This window comes from Pangasianodon hypophthalmus, chromosome 5, assembly GCF_027358585.1.
Source record: "Pangasianodon hypophthalmus isolate fPanHyp1 chromosome 5, fPanHyp1.pri, whole genome shotgun sequence".
NCBI classification, from domain to species: domain Eukaryota; kingdom Metazoa; phylum Chordata; class Actinopteri; order Siluriformes; family Pangasiidae; genus Pangasianodon; species Pangasianodon hypophthalmus.
In genome coordinates, this window is record NC_069714.1 from 31,230,815 (window position 1) to 31,251,993 (window position 21,179).

At 40.4% G+C, this 21,179-nt stretch overlaps 2 protein-coding genes across 4 annotated transcripts in view; one reads left to right on the forward strand and one right to left on the reverse strand.

Annotated features, from left to right (window-relative positions):
- Positions 1–204, forward strand: part of gmppaa (GDP-mannose pyrophosphorylase Aa) — a 16,357-nt gene extending 16,153 nt beyond the window's left edge. For both annotated transcript variants that reach the window (XM_053234546.1, XM_053234547.1), the window contains one exon: positions 1–204. This exon is cut by the window's left edge and continues 1,015 nt beyond it. The gene's annotated coding sequence lies outside the window, so the exon portion shown is untranslated.
- A 462-nt stretch (positions 205–666) lies between these two features.
- si:ch1073-416j23.1 (rac GTPase-activating protein 1) lies at positions 667–17,486 on the reverse strand. 2 transcript variants are annotated; one of them, XM_053233882.1, is made up of 16 exons: positions 17,169–17,486; positions 15,747–15,949; positions 15,409–15,545; positions 12,057–12,129; positions 11,901–11,957; positions 11,702–11,782; positions 10,814–10,949; positions 7,848–8,071; positions 6,134–6,295; positions 5,572–5,667; positions 4,983–5,181; positions 3,331–3,436; positions 2,893–3,025; positions 2,479–2,770; positions 1,156–1,267; positions 667–1,056 (listed from the first exon to the last, which is right to left on the reverse strand). In XM_053233882.1, exons 1-16 carry the CDS (start codon positions 17,248–17,250, stop codon positions 1,002–1,004), a joined length of 2,148 nt encoding a protein of 715 aa, XP_053089857.1. In that variant the 5' UTR covers positions 17,251–17,486; the 3' UTR covers positions 667–1,001. The 2 variants fall into 2 exon arrangements, with proteins under 2 accessions (XP_053089857.1, XP_034160294.2); XM_034304403.2 differs by having other exon boundaries at positions 668–1,056; positions 11,684–11,782.
- Positions 17,487–21,179: the final 3,693 nt, after the last annotated feature.

Consider the following 21,179-nt stretch of genomic DNA (forward strand, 5'->3'; position numbering starts at 1 on the left):
AATAATGTACGTTTTTGGGAAAAGTAATGACTCAGTGTTTTTTTTTTTTTTTTGGAAAAAATGCACACAATGTTTATTTTATAAAACAATATGTGAGAGATTTCATGATCAGGAGCTTCCTGTTCTGAAACGTTAATCATTTAATAACGAATAAAAATACGTTGCGTGTGTTGTGTTAAATAAATAAAACGTGTCAAATGGAAATGTTTGCTGTTGAGTTCTGCACTCTGATTGGTCAGAAGGTGTTGATTGATTTTCTAGAACAGCAGCTCTGACAGTAGCGCAGGTTTATATTCATTCATTTCTATAGTAAAAGCTCATTCACATCGGGATGCTCCATATAAACGGATAAAAAAAAAACCTGTGTAACTGTTGATATGGTAACGTAAGGGTATGTTTATGTAACATTTATGGAAGGAGTCTCCAGTGTCAGTGCTGGAACTTTAAGTTTTTTAACATCTTCAGGAAAATATAAGAACTTTCCAAATTTTACGCTGATGCAAAGAATTGATACAGAAAAATTATTTGTGTTGTTTATTTTGTTACGGTAATGACATGAACGTGTGTGTGTGTGTGTGTGTGTGTGTGTGTGTGTGTGTGTGTGTGTGTGTGTGTGTGTTTGGGGTTATATATCATGACCTGAGCACTTTACATCAAACCAGACACACACACACCTCGATGCATGAAGTTTATTTACAGCTAATTTTTTTTTATAGTGCTTACCCTGATAAAAAGTGAAAACATTCTCCCGGTAATCAGACACACGTTATAGTTTTTAACATGATATGGATTAAATATACCTGATATTTATCAGTAATATAACAACAATATCCTTTATGTATTCTACAGTATAATTAGTATAAAGTGCTAAGTCACATGACCATGCTAAGAAAAAACATTACTCCACATTATTACAGCAAAACACTCTGCAACACCTGGTGAAAACACACACACACACACACACACACACATACACACACACACTCCCAGTCCTGTGTCTCTCACTTTGGAGATGTAAAGAACTTCTTTTTTGCCGGTTCGGGTCTTGGCTTGGTTCTGGAACATGGCAGGATTGTAAAATTAATTTTTAGTAAGATTTAAATGCGTGTGTGTTATTTGAAAGTGTGTGTGTGTGTGTGTGTGTGTGTGTCTTACGGGTTGTTGAAAGCATTGCCCAGGGTCTTGATCCTGCCCTTGATGGAGGAGCCGCCTGGAGTTCTGCTGTATTTACTCAGCTCAGGAGAGGTGACGGGTTTGAACATCCGATCTGTAACACACACACAGACACACACAGACACACACAGACACACACAGACACACACAGACACACACAGACACACACACAGACACAGACCTGTTGTATATACTTCGACGCACACAAATGATATTTAAGGCAAGACACAAACAAAACGTGACTGGGCTAATTCTTACAATTTTAATAAATTTAAATTTATGCAAATTAGGCTTATATTATATTGTTTACTCAAGAAGGCATGATGTGATATTATACTGTGGTATTTTATTGTATTAAATAATTTTATACAAAAATCAAACGTAAATCCAGAAGCTGGTTCTCTTATATTTATTGATGATGTGACTGCTGACAATAGCAGCAGTTCTGCAGCGTACAGGGTGATTTTATCTGCTCACATTCAGCCAATGACCTGAAACTTACTTCAAAAGCAACTTTAAAATACTTTTAAAAAGTTTGTCAATGTCCATTTGGATGTATGGCCAAAAGTAAGTGCACCCTTGACCACCAAACCCATATGTGGTTCTTCCCCAAACTGTTGCCACAAAGTCTGAAGCACACAGTTGTATAGAACGTCTCTGTGTGCTGTAGCGTTACAGTTTCCCTTCACTGGAACTAAGAGGCTGAAACCTGTTCCAGCATGACGATGCCCCTGTGCACAAAGCGAGCTCCATGAAGACATGGTGTGTGAAGGTTGGAGTGGAAGAACTCGAGTGACCTGCACAGAGCCCTGACCTCAACCCCACTGAACACCTTTGGGATGAACTGGAACACCGACTGAACCCCAGACCTCCTCGACATCCCAACATCAGCACCTGACCTCACTAATGCTCTTGTAGCTGAATGAACACAAATCCCCACAGCCACGCTCCAACATCTAGTGGAAAGACTTCGCAGAAGAGTGGAGCTTATTATAACAACAAACACAGGGGAATAAATCTGGAATGAGATGTTCAACAAGGACATATGGATGTGATGGTCAGGGGTGCACAAACTTTTGGCCATAGAGTGTACTTATGGACCTGACTGTATATCAGGAAATGAGCTTTTCCTGGATTACAGGACGTGATGTGACTGAAGAATGTTTTAAGCTCCGCCCACTTCACAAAGTTGCTAAGTGTCAGAGAATGTGGGGGTCGCAAGTGGACGAAAACAAAAAGTACAGTTTTATTCCTACGGTTTAAGAGAGGATGCGTTACAGACGCAATAAAGGATTGTGTGTTTACCTCGGTCTGTGGATGGAGTGGAGCTGCTGATGTTGGAATGTATGACTGAAGAGATAAGCTGATCTCTCTCCGGGTGTGTGTGTGATCTGGGCTGATCTCTCCCAAAGTGTGTGTGTGATCTGGGCTGATCTCTCTCAGTGTGTGTGTGTGATCTGGGCTGATCTCTCCCAGTGTGTGTGTGTGATCTGGGCTGATCTCTCTCAGTGTGTGTGTGTGAACTGGGCTGATCTCCTTCTGCCGTAAGGAGACTCTTCCAGTAATCAGCTGGGAAAGAGAGCAGCCGCAACACCACCTGAAGAACAAAGGTCACGACAAATTAACACTGGACAGTACAGAGCAGTGAGGTTTTACACACACACACACACACACACACACACACACACACACACACACACACCTGAGTGTGTAACTCACTTTGGGCTGCGTATTGGTGTCTCTCATGATGGTAAGCGGAGACGGTTCTGACATGCCATGTCCGATAATGGTGGGTCCAAAAACACGAGCCAGATTATTCTGATCCATCTGACACTGAGGACTCTGAGTAACCCTGAGACATCATTCACCAGTTTACTGAGTAATATTTACATCATGTTTACAGTAAGGCTGCATTTACACAACATTTTTTTACACATTTTACACATGTGTGAAGTGTTCAGGAAGGCAGTAAGAATGTAGAAAAACGATGTTAAAATGTGAACATGCAATATTTCAGAGGCACAGTGCTTCCGTTCCAAATATATAACATGATTTTCAGTTTTACAAATAATCTGTTATTTGTTTTTGTGGATATCTTATTTCTAAAGCTGTGTGTGTGTGTGTGTGTGTGTGAGTGTGTGTGTGTGTGTCCTTCACCTCTGCAGATGCAGTATCAGGAAGGCGAGAGTTTCCCTGTTCGGCTGTGGAAGTTCTCCGATGGCCTGGATCATCATCGCTGAGCTGTTATCATCATCTGCTAATTCTGTCAATCACAGATTAATGTGTGAAAGAAGCATGGGACTCAGGTACAGAGGCCACGCCTCCTTCATGGAGAGATACAGAGGCCACGCCTCCTTCACTGAGACACAGATACAGAAGCCACGCCTCCTTCCCCTGAGACATGGATACAGAAGCCACGCCTCCTTCACTGAGATACAGAAGCCACACCTCCTTCTCTGAGACACGGATACAGAAGCTACACCTCCTTCTCTGAGACACGGATACAAAAGCCACGCCTCCTTCTCTGAGACACAGATACAGAAGCTACACCTCCTTCTCTGAGACACAGATACAGAAGCCACGCCTCCTTCTCTGAGACACAGATACAGAAGCCACACCTCCTTCTCTGAGACACGGATACAAAAGCCACGCCTCCTTCTCTGAGACACAGATACAGAAGCTACACCTCCTTCTCTGAGACACAGATACAGAAGCCACACCTCCTTCACTGAAACAGATACAGAAGCCACACCTCCTTCTCTGAGATGTGGATATAGACGCCACGCCTCCTTCACTCAGACACAGATACAGAAGCCACACCTCCTTCACTGAAACAGATACAGAAGCCACGCCTCCTTCACTGAGATGTGGATATAGACGCCACGCCTCCTTCACTCAGACACAGACACACAGGCCATGCCTCCTTCACTGAGACATGGATACACAGGCCACGCCTCTCTCCAGCTCTCTTTCCTCCTCAGGTTCTACAGAGACGATAGAGCAGAACCTGACTAGTAAACAGAGTTGAGCCTCATTTACACACTTTAATCATTAGAGCAGAAATTCAGGATTCAATCCTAATTCCTGATTCAGGAGGAGGAGCTGCAGGCTGGGGACTGAACGCTGTCTGAATTCTCAACACTAAATAAAGTTCAGGGCTGATCAAACACAAACACACTCTTTACGCACAGCAGGGACTAACCGTGATGAAACTCTCATCGTCTTTTCATAAAATGCACCTTAAAAACCAACAGTTTTAAAAAGTAAGTTAGAAGTCTGAGTTAAAACACAAGAAGTATGTTTAAAACTAATCTACTGGCATGAGAATATCACTAATAAGCAAAAATCTTGGTTCAGTGTTAAAATAAAGCTGAACAATTTGGTTGAAACGTCAAAGATTTCTAAAAATATTTTTAAAAAATTTCCTTTGGGGGAAAAATGGTTACGGGCCAAAAGTTCATTAAGAAATCTACTGAATTATTTCAGAGAAAAAAAACATAATTAAGAAATCCAACTGAGCCTGACATCTATTAACACTATAATACTATAGTCCATTACACTAGATACTAATAGAATATTTTAAATTTATAATTGCATTAATGATAATCAAGAATTACCCCTAAAGGATGAAAATGGAAAAAATAAATAAATAAATCTTCCACTACAGGTTTAACTCGCCACCTGAAAGCATTTAATTCATTTAACTCTGAATTATCACTTCAAATTCAGTTAAAGTTCTGAATAAAAGCAGGTGTGTGTGTGTGTGTGTGTGTGTTGAAAATTAGAAGTTGTGTGTGTTGAAATGTTACCTGCTGCTTCCATGAAGGTTTTGTGGAGCTTGAAGGTGACGAGCGGCTCTCTGAGTTTCCTCAGGAAGTCCTTCAGGAGGCCACACACCACATGAATCTCATCCACTCTGTGCAGCAGCAGAGGACCTTTAGCACTGAGGTACCGCTCCCGTAACTCCTTCACCGCCCGCTCTCCTCCCGGCACACGGTACAGCCCCTTCTACACACACACACACACACGCACACACACACACAATCTAGATCTACTGAACTGACTTCAACTCAGATCGGGGGGAAAGGAAAGAAAGGAGAAAGAAGAAAGGAAAGGATGCAAAGTGGAAGCGTAAGGAAAGAAGGAAGAAAGAGGTCAAAAAAGCAAAGGAAAGAAAAAAGGTAAATAGACAGAAAGGAAAGGAAAAAGAGTGGAAAGAAAGGATGGAAAAGGAAGAAAATGAGGTAATAAGGAAAGGAAATTAAAGGAAAGGAATGCAAGACAAGAATGAAAAGAGGAATGGACTGGATGGAAAGTGAAGAAAATGAAAGAAAACAAAAAGAAAGGAAAAAGACAGGACAATACAGGACAGGAAAATCCTCAGTGCTCTGTGTTTACCTCCTCAAGGCCGCGTCGCTCGATTTCTTTAACACACTGAACGATCAGTGCTGGGATCCGGGGTGGAATGGAGGGACAAAAACCCTCCAATGTCTCCTACAGAGGAAAAGAAGACAAATATGAGGAACCTAGCAGAACATATTAATATCATCTAAACAAGAGAGAGAGAGAGAGAGAGAGAGAGAGAGAGAGAGAGAGAGAGAGAGAACATAAGTAAGATAGTGGGAGATTGTCCATCCATCCATTTATCTATCCTCTGTCCATCTGTCCATTCATCCAGCTTTCTTCTATTTATACACCTTCTATCAATCTGTTCATTCATCTCCATTGACTATTCATCCATCCATCCTTCCATTTCCCATCCATCCATCCTCATGTTATCCATACATTTACATTCACAGCATTCAGCAAATGTCCTTACCCAGAGCAAACTACAGAAGTGCTTTATAGTCTCTATCATTAAACAGTGCTAGACGATCGGAGGGAGCATGGTGCATTGTGGGATGTGATGAGTGCTTTAAGGTAGGTGGGTGCTGGTCTGTTTTTGTTCTTAGTGTGTTACCTCACTAGGCTGGACAGTTCTCTGTGTGTTAGGGAAACATTTTTCCAAACACAGGTGTTTACACTCGGGATGAGCGATCACACGGCAATCCCTGCACTTCACCGCCACTTTCCCAAAACGGATCCTCTTCTTGCATTGAGTGCATGTCTCCGGACGTATCACCTGTACAGGGGGCAGAGAGGGGTCAGAGAGGGGTCAGAGAAGAAAAGAGATGAATAGAGAAGGGACAGAGAGGAATAGACAAGAGATAGAAGGGGAAGAGAGTGGAAAGAAAGGACTAGAGAGAAAACAGAGGGAACAGAGAACAGCAGAAAGGGAACACAGAGGAATAGAGACAGGGTACAGATGGGACAGAGAGGCATAGAGAGGTGGTAGAGAGGGACAGGGAGGAATAGAAAGGGGTAGAGAGGGACAGAGAGGAATAGAGAGGGGGTAGAGAGGGACAGAGAGGAATAGAAAGGGGGCAGAGATACAACAGAGAGGCATAGAGAGGGGGAAGAGAGTGGAAAGAAAGGAATAGAGAGGGGGTAGAGAGGGACAGAGAGGAATAGAAAGGGGCAAAGATGGGACAGCGAGGAATAGAGAGGGGGCAGAGATGGGACAGAGAGGAATAGAGAGGGGGCAGAGAGGAATAGAGAGGGGGTACAGATGGGACAGAGAGGAATAGAGAGGGGGAAGAGAGTGGAAAGAAAGGAATAGAGAAGGGGTAGAGATGGGACAGAGAAGAATAGAGAGGGGGTAGAGATGGGACAGAGAGGAATAGAGAAGGGGCAGAGAGGGACAGAGAGGCATAGAGAGGGGGCAGAGAAACAACAGAGAGGCATAGAGAGGGGGAAGAGAGTGGAAAGAAAGGAATAGAGAGTGGGCAGAGATGGGACAGAGAGGAATAGAGAGGGGGAAGAGAGTGGAAAGAAAGGAATAGAGAAGGGGTAGAGAGTGGAAAGAAAGGAATAGAGAGGGGGTAGAGATGGGACAGAGAGGAATAGAGAGGGGGAAGAGAGTGGAAAGAAAGGAATAGAGAGGGGGTAGAGATGGGACAGAGAGGAATAGAGAGGGGGAAGAGAGTGGAAAGAAAGGAATAGAGAAGGGGTAGAGATGGGACAGAGAGGAATAGAGAGGGGGTAGAGAGTGGAAAGAAAGGAATAGAGAAGGGGTAGAGATGGGACAGAGAGGAATAGAGAGGGGGAAGAGAGTGGAAAGAAAGGAATAGAGAGGTGGTAGAGATGGGACAGAGAGGAATAGAGAGTGGGCAGAGATGGGACAGAGAGGAATAGAGAGGGGGTAGAGATGGGACAGAGAGGAATAGAGAGGGGGTAGAGAGTGGAAAGAAAGGAATAGAGAGGGGGTAGAGAGTGGAAAGAAAGGAATAGAGAGGGGGTAGAGATGGGACAGAGAGGAATAGAGAGGGGGTAGAGATGGGACAGAGAGGAATAGAGAGGGGGAAGAGAGTGGAAAGAAAGGAATAGAGAGGGGGTAGAGATGGGACAGAGAGGAATAGAGAGGGGGAAGAGAGTGGAAAGAAAGGAATAGAGAGGGGGTAGAGATGGGACAGAGAGGAATAGAGAGGGGGTAGAGATGGGACAGAGAGGAATAGAGAGGTGGTAGAGATGGGACAGAGAGGCATAGAGAAGGGGTAGAGATAGGACAGAGAGGAATGCATGAACATTATCACAACATGGGGCAGTGTCCCAAATGCTGTGAGGTAGAGACTCACAGTTTTGGGCAGGAAGACATGCTGGACAGTATTGTGCTGGACATTAGCATGCTGGACAATAGCCCTCTGGGTGTTAACATGCTGGACGTTAGTGTGCTGGACATTAGAGTCCACAGTGGGATTGAAAGACATAGGAACTTTGGGTTCTGCACTAGTCTCGTCCATCTGTGCAATCACCATCTCAACTTCGGTGATTTCAGAGTGAGCCCACACTGATGTCTGCTCTGTAACACACACAAACACACAATTATATATGCGCCTAAGGTGTGTATGTATGTATTTCTTTCCTTACTTATTTCTGTCCTTCCTTTGTTATTTTCTTTCTTCCTTCCTTGTGTACCTCCTTTTTTAAAATTTATTCTTTCCCCCTTTTTCGTTTGTTTACTTTTCGCTTTCCTGCATTCTTTCCTTTACAAAGACTGTGGAAGGTTAAAGTAATAAAGTTCAGGGGTCTCATTTATAAATGATGTGTATGCAACCTCCTACACAGAAACCAGGATTAAAAAGAAATCCTTGGGGGGAATTTGAGTGTGTTTTTTTGGAAGCTTTGACCAACTGGGTATAGCCATATGCAACATCTTAGAAACAGTAGGTATTAGCAACACCCTACGGATATGTAGAGATTTAGAGCTAAATGTGTAAATCATCCTCTCACGCATATCAATCATCTTACACTTCATATCAAATTACGCAGCTCCATAATAACTGCATTTGTGTAGACGAGATAATTAGTCTGTTTCTATGTACTGACATTCATAACTCTTTGCAGCCTGCAATTTGTTTAATCAACTCCTCTAATGAAACAGTAACTCATTCTTGGTTGGTATTAATCGTGGGTAATTACAGGCACTGGGATGTAATGTCACACATTCACAGATCTATTAATAGGCTACATGATTATATAAATTTGTTATAGAATGATGTGTTGTCTATGGCACAAGGGTGTTTTGGTATAGTTAGAAGACCACACCAACCGAACAATAAGGTGAGACCTTATTTCCTTGCCAGCGATGATGACTGGCAAATGAGCCGATTTAGTCTTCCAAAAGCCATTCTCTCAGAACTATGTGCCAAGTTGGGCCTAGGTTTATAGAGACCAGTGTGCAATTGTGTCTGTCCACTTTCAGGTCTTAACAACCCTTGACAACATCTTCTGGCAATCAGTTGTTCCAGAGAGAATTAGCTGATTGGTAAGGAATATCCCAGCCATCCTTAAGTGCCATCAGGCCAGCAGTATTGGTTGGCACAATTAAATTGACAAGTCGATATATCAGATTTTTTTAATCGCAGGTGAACAGGCCGACACCAAAGAATCGTTTGCAGCAATGTCCAGTTTCCCAAGTGTATTTGGAGCAAACGACTGACTCATGATTGCTATAAGGATATGTGTCAGAATAAATCTGCTTTTGTCAATTGAAAGCAATTTCATTCTGTAAATAAGTAAGTCATTTGCATAACCTAATCCAGACAGCTCAGAAGAGAGATGCTTCAATGATGCACATTGTTTTGCTCGTTCACATTTCAGGTGGGAGACTGCGTCAGGTGGGAGAGCGCTTCAGGTGGGAGACTGCGTCAGGTGGGAGAGCGCGTCAGGTGGGAGAGCGCGTCAGGTGGGAGAGCGCTTCAGGTGGGAGAGCGCTTCAGGTGGGAGACTGCGTCAGGTGGGAGAGCGCTTCAGGTGGGAGACTGCGTCAGGTGGGAGAGCGCGTCAGGTGGGAGACTGCGTCAGGTGGGAGAGCGCGTCAGGTGGGAGCGCGTCAGGTGGGAGAGCGCTTCAGGTGGGAGAGCGCTTCAGGTGGGAGAGCGCTATACCAACCAGAAAAAGTTTTCTGGATTGTGAGGGCCTGTGCTTTGCTGCACAACATGACACAGCAGAATGGGCTCTCGCTCCTCATCTCATTTATTACATTACATTTACAGCATTTGGCAGATGCCCTTATCCAGAGCGACTTACAGAAGTGCTTTGAAGTCTCTATCAGTAAATACATTCTGATAGTGGTTCGCTAGGTCACAGACTAAGAATATCATCAGTCTAAAAACTCTGTTGGGGAGATAATACAGTAACAAGCACTCAGACAGTACAAAGTTGTTTTTTTTTTTTTGCCAACTTAAGTACTTTAGGAAGACAGCCAGTGACTCAGCTGTTCAGACATCTAGGGGAAGTTCAGAGTCTCGATGCAGGTCTTCCTTGGACCCTGAGAGATGGAGGGACCAGTCGAGCAGTGCTAGAGGATCGGAGGGAACGTGGTGCAGTGCGAGGTGTGATAAGTGCTCTGAGATAAGTGGATGCTGGTCCGTTTTTGGCTTTATAGGCGAGCATCTGTGTTTTAAATCTGATGCAGCAGCTACAGGAAGCCAGTGGAGGGAGCGTAGCAATGGGGTGGTGTGGGAGAACTTAGAAAGGCTGAATCTCCCCTAACCAACAACCAGATTAACCAATTCATATCTCTACCCATCAGACAAACGAAATCTTTCCACTGTGAGGATGTAATGCGTCGATCGTGAACAGCTGATACCAGTGCAAAGGTATATTTTTAACAAGCTCTTTTAATGTCATGTCTCAGACACGACTTCCTCTTCACATTTCTCCAAAATTCTTCTTTTTTGCTTTCCTCTCCTCCATGGTCAACGCTACGTCGCTCAAAAATGAATGGGAAACCCCATATTTAAATATGTATGATGTAATTTGCATTGCCCACTTATAGATACTTGTGGGCAGAAACTGGGCAGGAGAAAAGGCTGATTCACCTGAACACAACTTCAGGAAGATTTATAAAGTGAAAAAGGTATGCAGGTGTGTGTATGCAAAGTATATGCAAATCTGATTTTTTTGTGCACGTGCCATTTCCTGGTTTAAGTGAACATGCTCACTTTTACTCTGCAATCCACTCAAAGATTTATAAATGAGGCCCCTGGTTAATAAAAGTGATGATATCATCAGTGGCGATGATGTAATCGAGCCTCACCGCTCACAGAAGGGAGGAGATCAGCTTGGGTTCTGATTGGCTCCGGCATTTCCTGAGTGATATCAATCACCATGTGGATCTGACCGCCATTATCAGGGGTAGTGACTGATGCTGTGACTACTGTTGCCTCCACTTCCTAATCTCACACACACACACACACACACACACACACAGGAAATTAAGTTCATATTAGAGCCCATCACATGTCTCCACATCCACAGCATCGTGAGGCCACATGGAAGGTCTGCCTGGGAAGATAAATAGTTCTATTTGTAAATAATTTACAGAATTTCCTGTAACTTAATTGTCATCTATAATTTATTTAATCACTTCAAAAATTAGGAAAGACACATCAATTAAGTTAGCTAGGCAATGTTAGCTTACCAGATTATAATATTGATTAGATTAAGTTCAGGTTAGTGAGTAAGTAAGTGTTGTATTATTAAAACTTCCAAATGGAATAAAAAGCAAAGTATTGGAATTTGGGGGAAAAGTTAGCCGTGTTGACTGCGAGGTTATCAGTTTACCCATAAAATGTGTTACATTATATTATTTTCTTTTCAATTATACTAATTAATTGTGCAATTTTGATTAGTAATTTTGATTACGCAAGTTCATTTCAAGCAGTTTGCATCTTTCGAGCTTTTTAGTGGACATAAAAATCTTTTGCTATGCAGAATAACCTTTTAATTTTATACTTCTCTGTGTTTGTTCTTACAGGTGAATTTTTTTAAAAAGTAAATGTTCTTTTTCAGTAAGCATTTTGTCTCAATGACATTTGTTACATTCAACATTATTTATTGATTCATTAATTCCATCTTCTGTGTAACAGCGTCCTGAAGTGAAATCTAAAGTATTAAACTCATGAACCATCTCTGACGGTCTCACGCTGAGCAGATCTCCAGAACGTCCAGCGAGTCGCCCACGTTTCTGTATCGGAAGTCCGACGATCGGCCCCAACGACGAACGCTGAAAACGTGCAGGAAGAAAACAGATATTAGCAAAACATTTCTCTCCAAATAACATTCCAGATAAACACACTTTAAAACAAATTAAAGCAAAAACAGAAAGAATGAATGACACTCACTCTTTTCTCCCGAGGTCTCGACTTCAGAGGCTTCACTACAGCTGCACTGTCCAAATCCTACAAACATAAACCACTGGATTTTGCCACATGACACCTGTAATGCAGTATATCTAATTAATATTCTTATAAAACCCATTTCTGGTCAGTGGAACCTACCAGGTCATCATCGGTCCTGTCGTAGCTGATGTCCGAATGAGACAGGAAGGACGACTCATCGATCACAGATAACCTGTTACTCATTAAAAAAAAAAGGTTGCATTAAAAGTCTCCTGTGTATAATGTATAAAACATTTGTGAATATTAAATCTATTAAATATACAGTCAAAGTCTGAAAATTATGATTTCCCACACTGTTGTTAAATACTTGTTATGTAAGAACCCTGTATAAGCACCAGGGGGCAGTGTGCAACACCTGAACACCTGAACACCTCAACATTGGCATTAAATACTGCTGTCATGCAGCAATCATTCCCCAGAACCTTCTTGGCAAAGGTTTCAAATGACAAGGAACCCTGATTGTTATTTGGGGTTCACAGAACCACAATTACTCGTGTTACTATTTCACATCTCCTAACCTTCTGCTGTGATCACGCCCATCTAGCAGTAGCACAGATTCCTGGAATGGTACAATTCTAAATAATACCCATGAAGAGAAAACACTCAGTCAAGATAGAAGGTGAGCATCCAGTAGGTCTGTAGGCCACGGTGACGACATCCACCACCGAGGAGGTCAAGAGGTTAGGGATCTATTCCTTGTCTTACCGCTGCAGTAAATGAACAGCTGGTTTGAGGATTAGATCGTCCAAATGAAACCACAAGGCACGTACTGGACAGGTCCAGGAATATATTACAGCTTATTCATGAATTTATATAAAAGTTTCTGCAGAGAAATTCCCAATTTCCCTGAAAAGATTCTTGTATTAGAGACCCATCAAATATTCCTGCGTTCCTGAAAAGGTTGGTGGAATGCACCCAAACGCACCTGTCGTGATAACATCTAAACTTACTGAGCTCCTGAAATAGTTCCTGTAGTGAAAACATTCCTAAACTCCTGAAAACTACCTGCAGTGGAAACGGACCTCAAGCTCTCAAGCTCATGAAATGGTCCTAAAGTTACAGAGTTCCTGAAAAGGGAAAGCTAGCGTGACATTTTCATTTACATTTACGGCATTTGGCAGACGCCCTTATCCAGAGCAACTTACAAAAGTGCTTTGAAGTCGATCAGTGAGGACTGGACACTGTGGATAACACGGTAAAGCACACACAAGGCTTGGCAAGAAACGGTCTACAGCAGGGGGCGTCCAATTACATCTGTACAGGTGCTGTTGTGGAAGCAGGTTTTCATTCCATGCAAGCAGGAACCATGCCTGATAACCAGTTAATCTTCAGATGTGACTGCTGCTTGGAGATCTACAGGTTCACCCTGCCTGAAGACTGCAAGGTCAACAGATTAAATTACGATGTTTACTGATATGACCTGGATTCAGCCACAAGGTCTATCAGATCATCTGGCCACCAAAGCATGTAAGTCAAGCATGCAACTCTGCATGTTTTAACACCCACTTCAAATCAACTTTACACATGAGCGTCTTTAAGGGACTCTAGTGAAGAGGGAGGTCTTACATTGGGCTTCTTAGGGATTGTTGGATGGACATACCTTGCCTCTTTACAAAAGGAGTAAAAAGGTAGACGTGAGCTGGTGTCTCCTCAAATCCTTGCACTGGGACATGACAAACCCTGCTGTCTCAGGTGCTGTGCAGAAAACTGCACTCAACGTTTCATCATCCAGCCCTAATCAGAGCCACAGCCATGTTCTTTAAGCGTGTCCTATACGCACGCAAGCTGGAAGAAGCACTTGAAAATGTTGGCTCAGCTGGTAGGCCATTATCAGCCTGAAAGAAACTCAGAGACACTAGTGCAGACATGGAATCCTCACATTTATCTGATATGATGCAGAAAGGATGACTAGCCACTGAGATGCAGGGAGAACTCTGTTGAGAAGCTCAAGCCTCTGAGTTGCACAGTCTCAGCTCCTGGATAATTGATTTCAGCAGAAGTATGTCTGCTGCCAAGTTGTTCAATCATCTTAAACAGTGTTTCTCAATCCTATTCACGGCAAAAAATAACCGTCTAAAGAAACAAATGCATGATTTAAGAAGATACAGACTAGAAACAAGTCCAATGATCTGCCAGTGCAGTAAGATAATTACACTTGGTAAGATTTCTTGAAATATGAAAACATATCTAGGCTTTAGAAAAAGAACAAAATGTCTTAAAATAAGCATTAAAACACTTATTCCACTACTACTAAACAAGCAAATTCCTCTTAATTTAAGAATTGTCATCATTATATATTCTGATTTAAAATGAGACAAAGCATTTAAACTTAAAACAAGACTATTAAAATCAAGATCACGCGTACATATCGTCAACAATTATTTATTCAAATGAAGACTCTTGTAACACACAGTAGTTACTGTGCAAAAACAAAGCAAAATCATTACTTTCTGCTTCTCAAAATATCAGGCAACCGAGTTTATAGATGCTGACAAGCTCCTCGATTGTATGTCATATTATCCAGTCAGTTTCAAAAACAGTGTGTATGTACTGATAAAATATAATCTGGAAGATGTCATTGCACTTAACACTGGAAATTAAAACCGTACTGGATAAATAGAAAGAATGTGGTGACTTAATACTGCAGAGTCTTATCATTTGTTGTTAGGTTGTAAATAAATGTGTTGGTGTTACCATAAAACAAGTATTTGGAATAAATAATACTAATGACCAAGTCCTAAGTGTGATTATTGAGCATTTTTTTTTACTGGGCAACTTTAAAACCAGTTATTACAGCTAAAACACAGTCTTAAAAGATACAAGGCTGGCCTCAGATGATGCCTGTGATGGTAAATAAGCTTAATTTGCAGGTAAAATAACTAACTTTAAGCTTAACTAGGTAAGAAAAAAAAAGATAAATAATCTTAAAACAATCATAATAATCTTATCTGCTCTTGCATAGTATTTTATTCTTAAAATAAGATCAATAAGATTTTATGGCTAGAAATAAGATTGTAAGTCTTGAGTAGATGAGGAGTTTTTGCAGTGTTGAGACTTGATCTTGACTTGACCTTCGCTATTCCTGGTCTTGGACTTGACAGTGGTGGTCTTGACCAAAGGGTGGAGGTAGTTCAGTAAAAAGATTAAGAAACACTGCACTAGAGAGCAACTTGGATTCTTGGCTTCTTGTTGTGGTTGTTGGGAGTCGCGGCACCTGAGTGTTCGTGAGAAGCGTGCTGCTTAGACTGAGGGGCTTGGGCCAGATTCAGCTAACGTTACTGAGTACCTGAAAAGGTTCCTGAAGTGGAAACACACTCTTAAGTTCCTGTATTCCTGAAGTTTCTGTGATAAAAACTTGGCTGAATTTACCTGAGAAGATACTTGTATTTCAATACCTATATTCCAGTCCAGTTCAATATCATTTGGTGTGTGTGTGTGTGTGTGTGTGTACCGTTTGCCTCTGTGCTGTGTGATGTTAGCTCCTCGGGGATGGAAGCTGGCCAGCATGTTCCTCTGTTCCTCATTAAGGCAGGCATTTGATTTGCTGTCCTGAGCGAGAATTTCAGTCATCAGCAGCATCTGACGCTCCTGTTAATAAACACACACGTGATGATAATCACTTATTTATAAATTTATAAATAATAAAAAAACAATACTATTATCACCGATTCACACTTAACATGTTCTTTCCCTGTACTACTATAAATACGGTTTCAATCTGAAATAGTAAGTAATGGTTTAAATAACGTTATAAAGACACAATAGGGATCGTGTTTGGGAATGTTGTACCAGATACTGATAGTCGGCCTCGACTTTATAACGCTTCTTGATCTCCACATCCACCTGATTGCGGGCGTGTTTGAGTTTGACCTCCAGCGCGGCGCGGGCCACGTCCGATTTCACCAGCAGCTCTTTGTATTTCTTCAGCTCCAGTTCGGCGTGAAGCCATTTCTTCCTGACCACCTCGAAGTTTCTCACCACCTCAATAAGCTCTGCAGGAGAAACCAGTTTTAAAAAAGTCAACAAAAACACAAAAACATGAAATAAAGTCAATGAGAAATAAAATAAAAAGCTAACAAAAAAATTAAAGACAACAGAAAAAACACAGAAAATAAATAAAGACAACAAGAAATTTAAAAAAGTTTTTGAAAAAAGACAATCAATAAATAATAAATAAATAATAAACAAAAATCCATCAATAAAAAATTTAAAAAATAGACAACAGGAAATAAAAATTAAATATTTAATTTAATATTTAATTTAATATAAAAATATTGATAAAATATAAAAATATAAATTTTTTAAATAAAAATATAATACATAAACAAACTAACAAATAAACAAACAAACAAACAAACAAACAAATAAATAAATAAATAAAAAGTTTTGAAAAAATACATTAAAGTTAACAAAAAAAAAATCAACAAGAAATAAAATCAACCAAAAATACCAAAAATATAATGTCAACAAGAAATAGTAAAAAAGTAAACAAGAAATAAAATATAAAGTTACAAAAAAATAAAATAAATTAAACAGAAAGCAGGACTGTTCCCTGTGAGTGCAGCGTTCCTTATTTTATTTTATTTACTTTATTTTATTATAAAGCTGTTTAAATTTACAACTTGCTGAGACTCGATTGTTTAACACACAAACAAAACAAAACAAATAAACAAACAAATATTGTTTATATAATTGTTTATAATATTTGAATATATGAAAAAGTAAAAACAAATTCCACAGAAAAGCATAAAGAAATACTCACTGTTTTGGAGGAAAAGGACTTTTAAATAAATAAATAATTTAGAATTGCTTATACAGGGAAAAAAAGTGAAAAGAAGAAACAAAATCACATCCTGTTTACTGTCTAGGGCACTTGATCACGTGGTTTGTGTCTGTCTCTACAGTCTGGTGGAAAGCAGTGTGTAGTGAGATAACGAGATAAACAAACAATATTCATTATTAAATATCAAAGCACAGTACTGAATATTCATTACTTCTGTTGGAAATATGTAAATTAAATGATAATGAAGAGAGCGCGCCTCGGACAGGTGAGTTCCGCGCATGCGCACAACGACCCGAACCCTAGAATTAACTGAGCGCGCGTGTAGTTTATTATATTAATGAATTATTTAGAGATTAAACTGATTTTAAAGTCGGATTAACTGAGCAGAGAGATGATGATGATGATGATGATGATGATGATGATCTTACCGAGCTCAGAGTGTGTGTTTTGCTCTAAAGCAAGCCGGTGTAAGCACAGACTCAGCAGCTCCCTGATGAACTCCTCTCCCATGATGCACTGCGACAGAGCACCTGCTGCACGACCAGCACCATCTACACACCATCTACACACACACACACACACACACACACCACTTCCGGTTTCAATCAGCTGAACAAAATCCGGCGCGAGCGACTTTGTTTGTTTGTTTGTTTGTATTTATTTATTTATTATTTAACTTCCTGGGGCCTGTTCTTCGTACATCCGAGATCAAAAGACACATCCGAGATGATATGATCCAGCTAATCATTCTCTGGTTAATTAGGTTCCTCGGACACACCTGTTGCTGATGATTAGTATCAGGCTGGATTGAGTTATCTGAGATCATTGCGCTGGTTAAAGGGGAGATGCATCGATAGCAGAAACACTGATCAGCAGCGCTGCTATGGGTTTCCTACAATAACTGAAGAGTGTGCTTACTTTCTCTCAGCGACAGAACAAGAGCTCTTAATGGAGGGTTATAGCGAGTCCCACAATTTAATAAAACCTCAGGGAACATCTCAAAGGCTGCACAAGCCTGGAGAGAGGGATGGTAAATGGTTTGCAGACAAATTAAATGCATAAGTAGTGATGGTGTTAATGTTTTTATCACTTATTACAGTATATATAATGTACTTTTCTTTCTTTTTTTAATTTTCATAATTACTTGAATCTTTTATATTAGAGCCACCATGGAATCCAGTGGAACTTGGGAACAAGTAAAAGTGAAATACAAGAACATTCCACAAAATGGTAATATTAACTATATATACTGTTCATGTCCTGTTCATGTCCTGTATGTGTAGTGTTGTAGACTTGTACAAGTTCTCCGCATCTCCAGCAGTGTGAAGGAAAGAGCCACTCGCAGAGAATCTAAGAGATTAAATACTAAAAGCTCTGTGAATTATCCTCACACCTTCTGCAACAGGTCGCTCACAAGCCTGCAGCAGACTTCCCCCATCACCTCCGCTCATGAAGCCCAGATCTGATCCTGTTTACATGAAATAAGCCTGATCCCGAGCACGTTTCAGCTTACCCACCTGTTGCTATGACAACAACTTCAGGATGAGTGTCGAAGAACCAAATAATCCAAGATCATGTCAAATCTTCAACAATCAAATCAAATCAAACTGAGTTAGCGATGTTCTCACTTTTACAGCAACTATAAACCATTATTTTCTCTCACTGAGCATCAGATGCCTCTTGTGTTTGAATTTCTGAAGAACCACAAGAGGATTGTGATAATAATAATAATAATAATAATAATAATAATAATAATAATAACTGCTTTTATGTTTGTCTTAAACCACATTGTTTTTATTTATCCTCTTTAATCACTGAAGCACATATTGAATTTAGGTTTATTATTTATTTATTTATTTATTTATTTATTTTTCTCCATTGATGTTTTGCATTAATTAGTTTATTTATATATATTTATTTATTTTCTGCAGGAGCTGCTGTGGCCACTAGAGGGCAGTCAGAGAATCTACTTCAGACTGTTTATTGTTTACTCTCTCTCTCTCTCTGTGTGTGTGTCTGTGTGTGTGTGTGTGTGTGTGTGTGTGTGTGTGTGTGTGTGTGTGTAGTTCAGAGCTCCTCAGTGGTTCAGGGTTCGATTCACTACATTTCACAAACACACTCAGAAATAAATCTTCTGCCTCTAAACTCGCCTCAGTTTACAACTGTACAAAAGTCTATTATGGTCCAGTTTCATCTGCTATATAATCAGTTTAAACTACCACATAATCATCATCCTCCACTATGTTTATACTGTATATATATTTATATTTACACTGAATATAGTAATATCTATTAATATAGTATCACATTTTTGTTCAACAGTTCAATATTCATTACAATTTATAGCAGCTGTAATCAGTCGTTCCCTCACCAGCTTCTCTTTTTTCTCTCTCCTGAAGTTAATAAGACAAAAAGAAAACGCAGCTTGTTGCGCATGTTACTGAGAAACCGCATGAAGCGTAAACTCTTAAGCGTAAAACCTAAAGTTACGACTTCACCTCTGACTGTTACAAAGCGCTGACACTGGAGACTCCTTCCACAAAATGTCTCCTTACAGAAGACTTCACCATGTCAGTGATTACAGACGTTTTTAATCCGTTTATGTGGAGCGTTCGCTGTGTACGTCCCTGTGAATGAGCTGTTACTATGGAAACGATAACGTATTAGAACGAGCGCATTAATATAAACCTGTGCTACTGTCAGAGCTGCTGTTATAGAAAACTAATCAACACCTTCTGCTCCAGAATTCAACAGCACTGTGGTGTAAAATTATATAAAGCTACTTCAACCTGTAGATTCGCGCTACTACAACAGTAACTCATTTCTCTTGTAATTAATTAATACAATCTAATCAAGGGAAAATTAGCTAGCTTTATTTACTAGCTTAGCTAATACACTTTCAAGTGCACATTACGATAAATATGCCTCATTGCTCATTGCTAGCTGTGCTCTCCTAACATTTCAGTGTTTTTCTTGTCGTCTTGTCTTTCTAGGAAACTTAGTTTTAAATATTTTTTAAGTGAGTGCTCTGGATTTTCTCCACTATGCTTTCAGAAATGATGGCAGAAATCCAAAGTGCTGCTCTCTATTTGCAGGCTATTTGTGCACAAATGCAACACTAATAAACCTAAAGCTGAAATACGTGTATAAAATATAGAGCAGGTTAGATTGAAGAGGAAATAATCCTAGATGGCCAAATTAAAGTAGAGAAGCTGTCTGTCTGAATCTGCAGTTAGAGAGACGACAGAGAGAGAAATTGTCTTTTATTTTCATTATTTTTAGACAGTGTTGGAGTTTTAGTGCTGAAACGTTGCCTACATGTCTATAAATGAGATATATACTCATCCACTAATCTGATTGGTTGAGCAGCGTTCCCAGAGCGCCTATATTTCCCGTAGTCGCACTGAGACGTTTCACTGTGTGTATCACTCCTTTCGTCTGTGTTCTCCACGTAAAATTCCACTTCCTGGTTCAAAACCGTTACTACGGTAGAGTTAGTGACATCATCCTCGGACATGACAAACGATTTTTTCCATTTTTCAGGAATATAACTTTTGAATTAAAATATAAAAGCTCACCAGATGAGGATGAAAAGGAATAAAGGACACCAGTTTCACCAGAAGCACTTTTAACAGGAGTGTACATAGCAATGTGAGCTAGCTATTGTGCCATATTGTGTCCGAAATGTCACTAAATCAATATTAATTTCTTGTTTATAGAAGAACTGTTGTATAAAAGCACTTCCTGCTATTTCACCAAATCACAGCCGTGCTGATATTCGGTAGAATCGCGCTCTTGCTCGTGTGGTATCGCTTAATCATACTTAAGAGGGCGATAGAGAGTGTCTATAAAACTTTTCCAGTAATGTTATCATAATAATCATGAAAGTTTTCCTCAGTAGTACGGGGCTTTATAAAAACACAGTGACATCTACAGCATCCCTGCTATGGACATCGTTCGAGAGCTGTGGTCAAGAACACCAGTGTCAAGTCCAAGACCAGGATTAGCTGAGATTGAGTCAAGACCGAGTGTTAAGTCAAGATCGAGACCGAAATCCTTCTCAAGGCCAAAATTTACTTCAGCTACTCGGCTTCGTTCGTGCATTTCACTAATGATTAGGCTGTTCGTTAGACGAAGGAATTATTCTTGTCAAAAGAAAAATCACCACAAACATCATCTTTACAAACTCTCACTCGAGACCAAGACCATATTTAGCCAGACCAAAAGTCTGAGTCTTGAGCTCGGACCTTGCCTAACTTCTTCCATCCTACAGCTCCACCTCCTCCCACATTTTCTTGTCTTGCACAAATCTGGCTCAAAGCTGTTTCTATTTTTTCTCACCGGTTTCTTTTTCAGAACGAACAGAACCCACGACTTCCAGGGATTTTCGGTTGATCAGAGTGCAGCGCTAATGACACAATCATGTACGTGTTTATGTG

Coding starts and splice junctions, on each gene's coding strand:
- si:ch1073-416j23.1 (XM_034304403.2), bottom strand. CDS start 17,250: ATGGGAGAGGAGTTCATCAGGGAGCTGCTGAGTCTGTGCTTACACCGG. Junction 3,437..4,982: donor AACCTTCATGGAAGCAGCAG/GTAACATTTCAA, acceptor TGTGATTGACAG/AATTAGCAGATGATGATAAC. Junction 2,771..2,892: donor ACACCAATACGCAGCCCAAA/GTGAGTTACACA, acceptor TTTGTTCTTCAG/GTGGTGTTGCGGCTGCTCTC.